This window comes from Fulmarus glacialis, unplaced genomic scaffold, assembly GCF_000690835.1.
Source record: "Fulmarus glacialis isolate BGI_N327 unplaced genomic scaffold, ASM69083v1 scaffold32770, whole genome shotgun sequence".
Lineage (NCBI taxonomy): Eukaryota > Metazoa > Chordata > Aves > Procellariiformes > Procellariidae > Fulmarus > Fulmarus glacialis.
Genome location: NW_009188947.1, coordinates 1 through 14,202, shown reverse-complemented (window position 1 = coordinate 14,202; position 14,202 = coordinate 1). Strand labels below are relative to the sequence as shown.

Here is a 14,202-nt window from a genome sequence, read left to right as displayed (position 1 = left end):
TTGTCATTAACATAGAAATGGCACTAGAGCTCAGAAATGCTCCACACCATGTCCCACATGGGCTTTGCACACAAACGGAGGCCTGAAGGCTTCAGGCAAGAGGGAGAAAGGAGACAATCAAGCTGATGTGGACACAGAGGAAGAGGAAGTGGGGGAGGGACTTCTCCACATTACCACTTTTGTGTGTTTGTCAAAGCTTTAAAAAAAATTAAGTCCATGAGAATTTGGAGTCTCTGATAAGCTCCGCTTCTCCATCCGGGATCATCTGGACAGGTCTAGTCACCAATTTGGCTTCTCTCCAAGGGATGAGATCCAGCACCTGAAGGATAAAGAAAACTAAGGAACATTGCATCCAGTTTTGGGGCCCCCAGAAGAAGACATTGACTGACTGGAGTGAGTTCAGCAGAGAGCCAAGATGTTCAGAAGCCTGGAGCACTTGCCCTGTGAGAAGAGGCTGGGGTACCGGGGCTTGTTCAGCCTGCAGAAGAGAAGGTTTTGGGGAATACCTCCTAGCTGCTTTGCAATACCTACATGGAGGTTGACACAGCGATGGAGCCAGGGTCTTCACAGCGATGCATTTTGGTCAAGAGGTAAGGAGCTTAAAGTTGAAACATGAGAAGTTCAGACTGGATATAAGGAAAATCTTTCACCATGCTGGCACTGGAACAAGGGCCCAGAGAGGGAGTGCACTCTGCGTCCCTGGAGGTTGTCATGGCCTGACTGGATAAACTTGGTCTAATCTGACAAACTGAATAACTTGGTCTGACCTCAGAGCTGGGCCTGCTTTGAGCAGGAGGTCGGACTAGATGACGGCCTGAGGTCCCTTCCAACCTAGGGTACCCTATGATTCTATGAACACCCTTAAAAACAGCCCTGGCAAGGCAGGTAAGGAATAAGGAATACCCCCTTCATTCTGTGAGTGGTTCTTTTTTCCCACAGCAGAGACTTTCCCACATATTCTTCTAGAGTAATTCCAAGTTTTTCACTCATTTTTTTTATCCTTCAGCTTGTCTGTCCCCTCCCAGCACTCTGGCACTGCCTACTTAGGCAGCTCGCCACAGTTGCCATGACTGGCACAGTGTCCCTGGCTGCGGGAGCTCTAATGGGGGCCTGGTACTAGCAGTCACTTTTTCCCCTCCCCACAAAGGATGAGTATGAAAGCTCTTACAGGGTTAGATAATAAACTATCATCTTCTGTTCCTCTAGCTATGACCAAATGAGCACAGGTAACGAGAGTAACACTTTTGGGCGAAGGACTAGTCAATAACCTGCTCTTACGCAAAGGATGGCAGTAACCTTTATGGCTGCAGGTACCTAAGAAGCTGGCAGCGTCTCATATGCTAGGACAGAAAGGTAGCGAGTAAACAAAAAAAAGCACACGTATTACCTGTGGCCTTTGTGGTCGTCATCAGCTTCTGGGAGTTCAGAGTGGGACTGGGAAAGAGCATTCTGGCTTCCTCCTCCTGAGAGTAGTTCTGCCGCAGGAATGATGTTGCCTCATAGCACACCTCCCTCTCATCCTGTACCTCTCCTATACCTTGGCAGTGCAGATAAGTATCTAGCTCAGGTGTTCCATCCCAGGAACTACAGCCTCCTGTGTGGGTCCCTTGGCACTCTGTAGGTAGGATCAGCTCACAGTCTCTGTCTTCAGGAATTATGGGGATGCGTTGACCCAGATCACATACACCCTTACAGCAGCTTGGCAAGGTGTCATCAGGAAGCGTGTACTGCACGTTCACTGCATAGTCTTCTGTATAGCAGCCACCACCTCCACTGCCACTGTTGCTACTACAGGCTACCTGCTTCTCTTCATAGAAGCAGCAGGGCAACCCCTCATATTTTACCCCATCTGTCCTATGCAAGTGGTCTGAGTTAATACTGTACAAGCCCGGGGTGTTCCCTGACTGTGGTTCTATTCCTGGGCCACACGTCCCCCACAGCGGAGAGCTAAGGAAGAGTGCACTACAGTCAGCTGTCCCATTGCTAGGCTCCAGGGCAGAGTGCTGGAGTTCAAAGCAGCATGTGCATGCTTGCTCCATAAGCGGCCCTGCTATCTCTGGATTCTTCCAGTTCCTTTTAACATCCAAGGCAGCACCAGGAGTGGCCTCATGTCCTCCCTCTGAGGTAGTGCCATTTGGATCCCTGTGCTCTAGTGAGGAATTACTGCTATAGTTCATATCCATGCTGCAATTAGACAGTTGGTCCCCTGAGGAAGAAGCTGGCACAGGCCGGCAGTCAGCACCCACCAGACTGTGACCATGAGCTGGAAGCTCATCCTGGTGGGGGCCCTCCAAGAGAACAATTGCACCCCTGTTTGCACCACCAACCTCAGCCACTCGGCAAGGGCTCTTACTGCGGTAAACGTACGGGTCATAGTCACTGCTCAAAGAGCTGCGGAAAGTGGAGCAGCTCCCATAAACCCCTTGGTTGCTGACCTCAGTGCAGTCAACCACGGAATCACTAGAGGAGCAGTGGCACTGACCAGAACTGCTGCTGCTGCTGTCACTCCCAGGGCAGTCAGCCAAATATCCACTGCACACCGAACGATGACCATGATAGCAGCTAAAGCTGGAGGTACTGCCACTCTCCAGGCGGGATGAGGGCACTACATGTACCACAGGCGGGAAAAGCATGCTGCTACCAGGCTGAAAGGCACGGGAAGGACCCTTTGAGGAAACGCCAGCTGGAGGCTGTCCATCTTGCTCAGGGTAACTAAGGCCTTGGAAGTAGTAGTGTTGATACATGGTCTCATATTGGGAAAAGCACGCTGCTTTGGAAAAGTTGCGTCCACCAAACTTGGGTCTTCGGAAGCTGTGAGCTGGAGAGTAAGCTCTATGTTCCAGGCTACAGTGATGCGTGTTTAAAGCATGGTCCAAATGAATAGGCTGATAACTTCGGATGTAGGCTGGGGACTGGGCTTGGTAGAGGCTCTGTTCACCATGTCGCTCAACTGTAAGCACTGTGATAGGGTTTCCGTGAGGGTCCATGCTTGTCCGAGTGGGATATGCTGTTATCTGGCTTGCTCTGTGCACTCGGCCTGGGTAATGGACAGGCAGAATCACCCTCTGCTGCCGGCTGCGTGTTGGGTTGATGGATTCCAGACAGACTGGACCTGTATTTCCCTTCTTCTGTTCTGAATGAGAGAAATGAGTGGAGAAGTAGAAGTAGGAGGGTATAAAAAGAAATATACTTTAGGCAAGAAAGAAAGGTATTTTGTTCTGAATTTAGTTGCATTATGCACACAACAGAGTTTTTTTAAAAAAGCACCAACTTTTTACACAGAAGGAAAAATTACAAAACAAACAAAAGTCAAGAGCATCTGCCTGGAAGCCTTTGAAACACTCAATTGTATTTGCTTAAAGAGGAAAAGAAGTGAAGTGATTTCAGATACTGTTCTCATATATGCAAAACCTTCTGTTTACACAGCATTCCTGGTCTTGCAGGTTAAGAGCAAGGCTGGCAGTCATTGCCCGAGTTTTCACTTTACACATTATTTCACATACATGTGTATTAATAGAAAACTTTTTCAAGACAAAGGAAATGGAAGGGGGAGAAGGCAAGTAAGGGAAACCACATTCCAAGTTACACCACCACAGAAAAATAAAAAATACATTGTCTTTTCTTTATAAGTACCAAGAGAGGACATACCCATCTATTGTATCTATTTGTCCTCCTTGCATTCAGAAGCTGACCAACGCTGCCCTCTGCTGGGCATCGCACCCAGAATGGGGGAAAACCAGAAATGTGACCTGTTATCCCGGGGCATGCAGTCGTTTTCAAAGAACTCAGTCCTAACTGTATTTCTAGGGTTGCATTACAATAAAGACTATGGGCTCTATGGAGATTTACAAACAGGCACAATTTCTGTTTCATCTTCTAAGCTGTTAAGTCCGAAATGGACGACACAACAGAGCATCCGTACTGCAGCACTTACCTATGATGTTATGGCGGCAGTGAGGGCAGGTATGATGCTGCAGTAGCCAAGGATCCACACATTTCTTGTGAAATCGGTGAGTGCAGGGAATGACACGCAGTTCCTACGGGAATAGATGAAGGAACATGAAAAAGTACTCCTTCCTAATGAGTGAATTTTTCACTAGAAGCTTACTTCTAGTTTTTTCAACCTAGCTACTGAACAGCTGGTGATCAGCTGTCACTAAAAGTATAGTCTCTGCAGGCATGTTAGAACTCTATGCAGATATACTACATTTCTTTAGGACACTTTTTGCTGTGTGTCCCTATGACCTAACACCTTGAAGGAGCCCATCATTAAAATTTTCCTTAATATATTAAATGAACTTTTAAAAAAAAAAAAAATCAAGAGTGTCCATTTAATGATGCATCTTGCCTACAACTACTAGCAATGGAAAACACTCAGGAAAAAGCAAAAACAACACAGCGTATATGATACTTTTTCCCTTGCCCAGCTCTCTCATCCTTCAGCTATTATCTGTTTACAGGATTTCCTGAGCCTGCTGGATATCTACCAGTTCAGAAACCTGTAACAGATCTTTCTTCCAAGTACTGCTCGTCTCCCCATGACCTCAGGCTTTGAATTTGTAACATCCTTTGGCAAGAAGTTCCACAGGGCTACTACCTGCTGGTGGAGAAACAATACATTTTGATTCAGATTGGGTCCTAGCAGTTTCATTTAATTGCACCCAATCGTGCACTGGAAAAAAAATGTATTCCTGTTCATGCTCTCCGTTCACCATTTTGTACCCTCTCCGCCTCCTAAGCAGTCCTAGCCCACTCAGTCATTTTTTTTACAGAAACCATTCCAAATCTTTGATCACTTTGTGACTGCCCTTTTCTGAAGCACCTTCATTGCCAACATATCTTTTGTGAAATGAGATCAGAAGTGCACATAGTACTCAATGTGAGAGCGTGACTGAACTTACACAGTGGTGTAATTACATTTTCTGTTCAGTTCTCTAGACTTCCCCTTCTCATTTCTAATATCTGATTTGTCTTTTTGACTGCCACAAAGCACCGATCTGCTTTTGCAAAGGTATCTAAAACAGCTTCAAGATCTTGCTCCTCAACAGTAGTGTTCACCTCACGACCCATCACTAATCCATGTGAACCTCTTCCCTATGTATATCACTTCATGCTGAAGTTCATGCATGAATTTCCTGTCAAGTCAATTTTGTACAGCCCTTCTGAAGTTCTTGTCTGCCTTCATCCTTGCTACTCTGAGTAATTTCCCATCAGCTAACTTCATTAACTTTCTGTTTGTAGCTTGTAGCACTCAAATACTGCAGCTGGTATTTTCTATTGCCATAAAAATGATGAATCTTCTGTGAATAATTTCAAAATAAAATGTTCTCATATAATTTTTTATATGGAAGTTTAAAGCTGTGATTATTGACTGCCCCTATTCTAAGGAACCTATTTTCTATTTCATCCTTCCATTGCTTCCTCTGGATAGGACTGTTTCACAGAAGGCAAGCACTGACATCAATGCAGCGATGGTAACTGAGGAGTCAAAAAAATGGTTCCTGAACCTTTTGGCTTCTCCTTCTCTGGTTTCCCAGCAGTGCTGTGTACTTGATATTTTAAAGACAAGGTGCCATCAAAGCTTGAGAAGCAAAACACGAAACGTATCCCTTATGTCTAACAGAGCTTGCATGCATCATCACTTTAGCACACAATTCGTTAAGAATTCCCAGAGAACTAAATGCTGAGGTAAACCTGATTTCTTTACGAGTTCTTCCTCAGAAAAGCAACTTGATGGAGGTAGCAACTTGCAGAATGAGATCCCTCACCTCTCCCTTTGTAGTATGGGGAAAAGCCCTTGAGATTTCTTTGGGAGCTGCAGAATGCAGTTGAGGCTGAGTTGGCTACTTAATGCAATCAGTCTGGCAAGCGGCACAACCTCAGTACACAATGTACCCAACAGCCAGCCACGTACCACAGTGCTAAAATAAACCAGCTACATTCTCAGCCCATGCTGAAGAAACCATTTATCCTTTACCTCCCCATCAATGTACTTCTCCAAGCAGATGGCACAGTCTGAGGTGGAGCTGCTACTGAGTGTGTCCAGTGCTCCACAGCTACCTTCCCGGTGTCCCTTACTTTTGGACTTAAACTTCCTGGTCTCCATTTTTTCCAGTGCTTGCACTGCAAGCCTGTTCATGGAATTCTACAACAGAAGAAAAAAAAAAGGAAAAAAGAAAAAAAAAAAAAAAGAGGCAATGCTGCTGCATAAGGGACTATAGTGTAGTAGCAGAGACACACCACCATATCAAATTAATGTATCTTACCAAATCACGTCAGGCCCAGACTAATGTACAATTTCATAAATTAAGCAGAGAGAAGGCTAATCAGAATTTAGATCAGAAGTCTCATGAAAAGAATGTATGCCACGTGCAGTAGTGAGAATGATAAGCTACTCTGAATTGAAACAGGGTGAAGGTGCTGACAATTGGATTGCACTGCAACTGCTCAATTAATAGGCAGCAACTATTCAAGGCAACATATAAAGCTTCGTCAGGAACTTTTTTTGAACTGCCAATATTGACTGTAATGCCCCATTATGCTGTTACCACCATATTACCAGAAGCAACACTTGAGAGAGGGATTAAAATGAAATGTTACTAAATTAGCTGTACCATTCCCCCCTCCCCCCGAATTTAATCAATAGTAGAAGTTTAGGAAGGCAGTGGGTTGTTTTCATTTTACTGTAGAATTCATCATCCCCTTTTTAACACTGTTTTTTAACACTTCTGTTGGCCCATAACATCTTTGGATTCCTACTCAATATGTCCAAAGCAAGACTCCTAAGCTTCTACAGTGCTTTGCATTCCTTTTACGTGTATATACTGGACAGTTTACAACTACAAACTTCAGAGTCCATTAGCTTCCATTTGCTTTCCCTTTCATGTTTAACAGGACAAACTCAAAGTATCTCACCTAGAATTTCTCCTAACCAAACTTTTTACCTTGCAAACCTCTCCCATTAAGAATCAATAGATGTTATTCTATTGAAAAGAGTTGCAATTTATTTTCAATCCTGATATTCTCTCCACAATACAGCAACAAGAGCTTGGATTTCTTCAGAAGTACACCAGTGCTACCGATAATCAACCTCTCAACAACCAGGAATGTTCTTCCTTCCCAATGGCTAAATGGACTGCTTCCGTACTCTTTTCATTTCAGGATTTAACTGAATGAACATCACAGGTCAATGTAGATCTCCTTTAAAGACATTTCCAAATTTTTCCAAAGGCCTACATCCATGGATAAAACCCTTTCCACAAAGATGGCTATTCTAAGTCAGTGTTCAGCATTTCCAAAAGTAGCAAGCAAGTTCTAGGACAAAGTAAGAGAAGCTAACTTTCAGCATTCAGTGAATATCTCATTACTGCTCTTACCTGACTACGTCGCTGTTTCAGTTTGATCTTGACAAGAAGAATGAGGCAAACAAGAGACACAACCACAAAGAACGCCAGGAAAATTCCCATATCAAAGTACTCGGTGGGTTGCTTAAAAATTAAAACAAAAAAATTATTTTTCCTTTCTTTAGATCATACTCAAATCTATTGTTTCTTTCTCTTCTCTATTTTCTCAGTGGTCGTTGTCCAATGTACACAGCCACAACGGCAAAAGTCAAAGTATACACTGTTCTGTTCGCTAACTAGGATTCTATGAGACAAAACCTGGGTTTCATATGTCAGTGCAAGTGAATGAAATACATAGAATGACAGTCACGAGATGTCAGATTTACACTGTCTCTGAACCGATCCCACAAACCCCAGGTTTTTTAACTGAGTGATTTCCGTGATTTATTGGTTTGCTTGTTTACTTAAGTGAGTGAAAATCAACATTTGAATTTTCAGCTAATGGCCCACTTCTCAAGTACATTTCTTAACAGAAGAATTCCATAAAAATACAACAAAACCAAAGTGGTCAGTGGGACATGGATGAACTCTAGCTTTGTTCTTCTGTAAACTACATGTAGAGAGTGTTCAAAAAAAACCTCTAGAAAAACTATTTTGTATTACAATTACAAATATCAGATATCAAATAATTAATCCATGTTTAAAATACCACACAGAATTATGAGTTAACACAGGGCAGACTACCTTACAAATCTGAACCGCCAGGAATGTGCAATAATTAAGTTATTTAATTAAGAAAAAGGAAAACTTCTACTATATAGAATTTTTAGCCATTTATATATTCAAAAGAATCCTTATGAAAGACAGCAGATACCACATTGTGGATTCTGTACTTACATCAAATGTAGCTGCTTGTCCACAGTGCAGTTGCTCAATTTATTTAGGTCAACATAATTTCACATGTATTAGTGCTCACGGGGAGCATCAAAACATCTTCACACTCAGCGCTGTTAGCAAGCACCGCATGAAGTAACAGCAGTGTAACACCTAGATAAAGTTTCTTAAAGTCTCACCCGTGGGGGGCGATGCTGAATCCTTGCTCGTGCCACTTTCTGCTTGTTAACTATGTTCATTAGCTTGACAGCATCAGCACCCTTCACGTACACCACTGGTCTCTTCAGAGGGTCCTCTGAGCCCTGGTTCAGCTAGAACAAAAAAATAATCTACTCAAAAGGCACGTTTCAGGAAAACTACCTCTCTTTTGGACAATGGAGAGAAAAGTAAAGGAATATGAATGTGGAATTGATTCAAGCACCAATTGTTCTCTTCTAGCATAGACTTTCACTTAAGTATTCCACAGAGTTAAACTTGAATTAAACTTTTGACTTAAGCTGCTTTTTTTTTACTGACCAAAACTAAGATTAAGGGTAAGTAAATGTTACTTCTGATCAGCAGCTTTAACTTAACCACATTATGTGCCAGTGCATATATTAATACTGTAATAAATTAAACCTCATAATGAAGAGGAATAAAAATCTGCACATTCAAAAAAAATTGGCCTTGCTACATTTTCTGAACCTTTTGTTATTTCAGCTTTGTAGCTATATTATTCAGATACAAGTTTCTTTGGCTTTCTGAACAACCTCATGTCAGAGTCCTGCCTTTCAGGCTCTTTGTACCTAGCCAATTTATTAAAGTTTGTAAATTTCTGCTGTTTAACTCAGCAAACTCATTCAAACAGTTACTTGCGTTCTAGCAACCACTAGTTGCTATTGATTGCAGGACGGGGGCCTCAAAGACTAAAGCATATGAGCAGATAGTTTAATTCACCCTGAAACTTCGTTCCAGTTCAGCATATGAGCAGATAGTTTAATTCACCCTGAAACTTCGTTCCAGTTCCAGCTAAGTTTTTCTGAAAGGCCAAATCATAGAATCAGAAAATAATGTGGGTGGGAAGGCACCCCACAGGTCCAACCTCCTGGTCAAGGCAGAGTCACTATGATATCAGACCAGGCTGCTCAGAGCTTTATCCAGTCAGATACTTGAAAACCTTCAAGTATGGAGACGGCATAACTTCTCTGGCCAACACATCCAGAAAAACAACCTGCTAAACTATATACCAGAGAGGGGAATAACAAGACAAGAGAATTGTTTGTTACAAAATGGCACCAACATGATAAATTCATACAGCTTATTCTGACCCACAACAAAAATCCTAGTATAGAGGCTGGTTGATACAAAATAAGCAAGGCACTGACAAGCAGATGGAAATGGTAAAGGGGAAAGGAATGAGACAACAGGAGTGTGAGGAAATTGAACAAGAGTAGCGTATGGCAGAGATACCATATCTACATTGTTGATATCTACCTGTTGTATCTGGCTAAAACACATAGAAATTACCAACTGACTGGTCTATCATCCTGCTTACAAAGTACTCTACTTAATCTGTCCAGATGATCGTGACTGATTTCATTGAGACTTTAAAACAGATTCTTCCTAGTATTTGACTGCGCTTCAAACCGATCAAACTACTTTTAAGACAGATGTCTTTTGAAGAGCTAAAAACTAGCTGAAGTACTTGACTCCAACCCAGGGATCCTATGTGTCTATAAGGCTTGCTGGCCTAAGGCCAAATCCAATCAGTGTCCCTACGTTCCCAGACACATATTCCCCCTCAAGCTTTCCTGTCTAAGAAAGAATTCATCTGATTCCTCAGTAGCTTTTGCACACTGCCAGACTTTTGCTGAACATGATGCTCTGGGTGCTGTTACTCCTCTGCAAACTATGCAAAAGTAAAACTAAGAAACAAATCAGACTTCATTTCTAAAAAGAAAAGTTTCATTCTTAGTCTACAGAAAGAGACGCTCAGATGAATGGGAATAAAACCCACAAAATCTGTATGTAAAGCCCTTTCATTTGGTAGCAATTCTGCTACCAAATTGTCCAAGGACAATTCTTCTCCTGGTCAGGCCTGTTTCCTATTTCTGTTCATTGACTGGCAGGAAGGATCGCCTTTCATAATACTCCACTCCCCCCTTTCAAAGCACTCTCCCTTAGTTGTTCTACTGCTTGGTAACAAGCATACCTGGGAAAGCTTCCTAAACAGCTCCCCTCAGTGTCTTAGGATACTTCCATTTGAACCAAAGATACTCCAGATTAACGCACGTCAGTTTTTCCTCCATTGTTATCCATCTGTCATTGTTTTCCACAATTCCACTGTGTGTACCAAAATGGTATTTATTTTAAAGACAAATTAATTAGTATCCCCCCATGTCAAGGGTTCTGAAGACTTTGGCTGAGAATCAAAATGCATGTGTCCAGAGCAGCATGAGAAGGGAGCCAATCAAGTTAACTTTTACGCTTGGAGTATGAAAGCTAGGTCTAGTCACTCCTATCCTGTTTGTGAGTGTTTGCATAGGCTGCTGCTCTGTCCTCTAACAGAGCCTACTTTGTCAGCTACTGCACTAAGCCACTAACCTCCTTCCATTTTATTAGTACACCCAAAATATTCAATCATCCACTAGACTAATTTCCCAGCTATTGGGACAGTTGCACCCAGTTTATTATCAAGAATCAGCTGTTGCTGGTAGAGGGAAGAGAGCAAGAGGCAGTAACTCAGCTTCGCAAGTTCAGAGCAGGGTGGCTGAAAGTAACTGGAAGCTGTAATACAGAGAAAAAATTGGAAAAAGACAGATTACATCTTTGTGCAGATAATTTTTCTGTGTATACAAGGGGAAAAAATATCCCTGAGAATGTTTGCAAGATCAAGGCTGTAGCCTTGATGCACACGCAGAGCACAGTTCTCAAAGCATCCATTGCACAGGGGGTGCATTCCTTTGTCCAACAGATGCTCATTTCAGAATTAAAGCCAGCTTTTTTAATGTAAACATTGATGGTCTCTCTTTTCCCCAAGAGATTCAGGCTGCACTTAAAAACATTCAGCTTCACTTGTTTCTGCTGTAGCAGAAACAGCAGTTTTGTTTTAAGACAAAACAAAACTAAACCAAATACAGACTATTTTTGTCCTTTGTTATGTTTCTTCTCTCTACTCAAATTAACTCAGAATTGGCTAGAAGGATCTTGTCAAAGCGTTTCACAGATCTATTACCTTACCCACTTCAAATGAAAAAGATGGAAGTTGTACTGAGACCCCAAAAAAAGAAAAACCCTGCTTGTCCACAAAATACATAGGCCAGAAATCATCAGCTGCGAACAAGAAAGAAATGTTTATAAGTTTTGTAAGAATCTTGTTTAGAACCAGGTTTGAAACCCATTTTGCAACCTCAAAAATAGCAGCTGCTCAACAATACTATTGATCACAAGCTGGGTAGGGCCAAACACCCTGTGTTTTGTACACAGAGCTGGGCAAAGAAAACCTCCTTGGCTAGATAATGGACCATAAAAAATTTGCCTCCATCCTTTCTCAAAACCTCAATCTCAGACCTGGATTCTGGATTCTAGCAAAGCCTAGAAGAAAAATATAACTGCCCAAACTTTTCTCTTTTTACCACATTCTCAACTCCTCCGTTGCTTCTTGCCTGCCAGAAGATGAGCAGGAAAATCACAGCACCACGTTATCCAGAGTCAGTAGCTGCATGTCTTAAGGTAGGTGTGCTCTGAGACCTGTATGCTCTCAAGTCTTGCCCCAGCAACCCTAAAAGAACCCAACAGAGGCTGTAATAAAACTAGGCTCCCTTCTTCATACCTGATCAATGGCATCTGGGTTTTCAGAAACATCAAAGATGACTGCTGTGGCTCCTCGCTGTACTGCTCGTTTTGCCTGCAATAAGAAAGACAGCATCCTCAGTCCCACCCCAAAAGATGACTTCTTACCTCAAGAATGACTCCCTCTCCTCATCTCCAGACAGCAAACTTAACATTTTGTGTTTCTGTGTAGTTAAAACAAATGACAGACAATTACAAACACAGGAGTTCCTGAACCAGCATGGAATGTAGTTAAACTTTACTAGAGCTTCTACAGTCTCTCTGCCCCCTCCTTCCCAAACTCCTTGTTCAACAAGCTTTTAAAGGAATTCAAATGTGATTTAGACCCTCTAAAGACTTTAAATATAAGAATTTTTAAAAATTAAATTATATTATTTTTCTTCACGTTACTTGGAAACGCCATTAAAAACAATCTTCCCTGTGATTTGGGGTGGAGACAGAAGCTCACTAGTGTAGAAGATAAAGGTGGACCAGGCTCTTTACACCTTCTCAGCGTCATTCTCAGAGTCATGACAAACTCTAGCATATCACAATCCTCGCAAAAAGCGCCTCAGAGAATACTGCTCTATCTGACCATTAGAGGTCAGAACTGTTGCATACAACACTTCTCACCCAGGTAAGATCAGACCTGTTTAAGTGCACGGCTTTTCGTCAATACGCAGTCCAAACCAACAGTTACCAACAGCACAGAGGAGATATTAGAACATATTAAAATCCTCTGGCATAGAGAAAACAGTATTTTAACCACCGAGGCTAAGACAGGGTATTTTTACCAGTTTCTGCCACTGTGCCTCTGTACGCTCTGTTCAAATGTTGCTCAGTGGCTCTACAGAGCAAACATTCCCAGTAATTTTTCAAAGCTGTTACTGCCTTTGTTGGATGCAGAACGCAAGTAACTATTTCTCCAAGCGATGACAGCTATCACCATCACAGTACCAAACAAGAGGACACTGGCTTTTCATAGAGACTAGCAGAACCTGAACTTAGACTGAGATATAAAAGACATATATGAAAGTGATAAATTATGAAATATCACTCAGTGTTTTCCAAGAAGAATGTTGGCCAGTACAGAGATGTTAGCTTGAACGCTTGCAGGTCACTTTCTTTGTTCTATTCATATATTTTGTTTTTATATTAAATCAACCAAGCCTATCAGTGCATGAGGGAAAACAACTCCCAAACGGGGTCTCTTTCACAGCCCAGCAGGTACTGTCCCCTTTGAAGTCAGCACACCTGGCTAACCACTAATAGCTGTTGGGGAGGAAAAGTTAAAAGGAATCTACTACATTTTCTCCACTGCAGTGTCTCTGAGGTGAAAGCTCATCCAGGTTTCCCTAGAAGGCACTTTTTACAGACATGCAGCACCTGTACAACTGTTCAGGCCATTTAGATTGTTCTTTTAGGATGGTCAGTCAAGAAGCAAGGCACTTTGAAGATATTTTTAGAGATTTTGCAGGTTGGTTCAGAAAAAAACCCTTAATTTTGTGAACACACTGAATGAGCAGTACACAGCGCAGCAATTCATTAAGTTTCCACCACCAAGACGTAATCTGTATTCCTTACTTTCTATTGCAAAATCAGATGTTAAGAGATGGAAAGTACCGAGTTCAAAAATCGTGCTGGAGAAGATAACAGCAAGCGGGGTGAACCGTCTGCCGCCTCGCCCCTCCCGCAAACTTGCTGAGCTAGTTTAACTCCGGCCAACTGCACAGCGCAGCAATTCATTAAGTTTCCACCACCAAGACGTAATCTGTATTCCTTACTTTCTATTGCAAAATCAGATGTTAAGAGATGGAAAGTACCGAGTTCAAAAATCGTGCTGGAGAAGATAACAGCAAGCGGGGTGAACCGTCTGCCGCCTCGCCCCTCCCGCAAACTTGCTGAGCTAGTTTAACTCCGGCCAACTGCGCCCGGCGGTTTGTGCCCGCCCCCCGGCGAAGGAAGGCTCGAGCCGTCTTTCACCAGCAGTCCTCGCTCGTGGCCGTTCTGCACCCTCGCCATTGCCCTTCCCGTGCTGCCAGCCACCCGGGCACAAGGCTCACCGGGCTCACAAGCACCCGGCCCGGCAACAGGAGCCGAAGCCCGGCCCAGCACAAACCGCCCGGCGTGGCGCGCAGGCCCTCCCGAAAACACC

At 42.8% G+C, this 14,202-nt stretch overlaps 1 protein-coding gene across 1 annotated transcript; it reads right to left on the bottom strand.

The window, feature by feature from the left end:
* Window positions 1-217: 217 nt before the first annotated feature.
* Window positions 218-12,144, bottom strand: ZNRF3 (zinc and ring finger 3). Its single transcript, XM_009580455.1, has 7 exons — window positions 12,049-12,144; window positions 8,417-8,548; window positions 7,377-7,487; window positions 5,978-6,145; window positions 3,935-4,037; window positions 1,388-3,133; window positions 218-319 (listed from the first exon to the last, which is right to left on the bottom strand). The coding sequence occupies exons 1-7, from the start codon at window positions 12,142-12,144 to the stop codon at window positions 276-278; spliced, it is 2,400 nt and encodes a 799-aa protein (XP_009578750.1). The 3' UTR covers window positions 218-275.
* Between the last annotated feature and the right edge of the window lie 2,058 nt (window positions 12,145-14,202).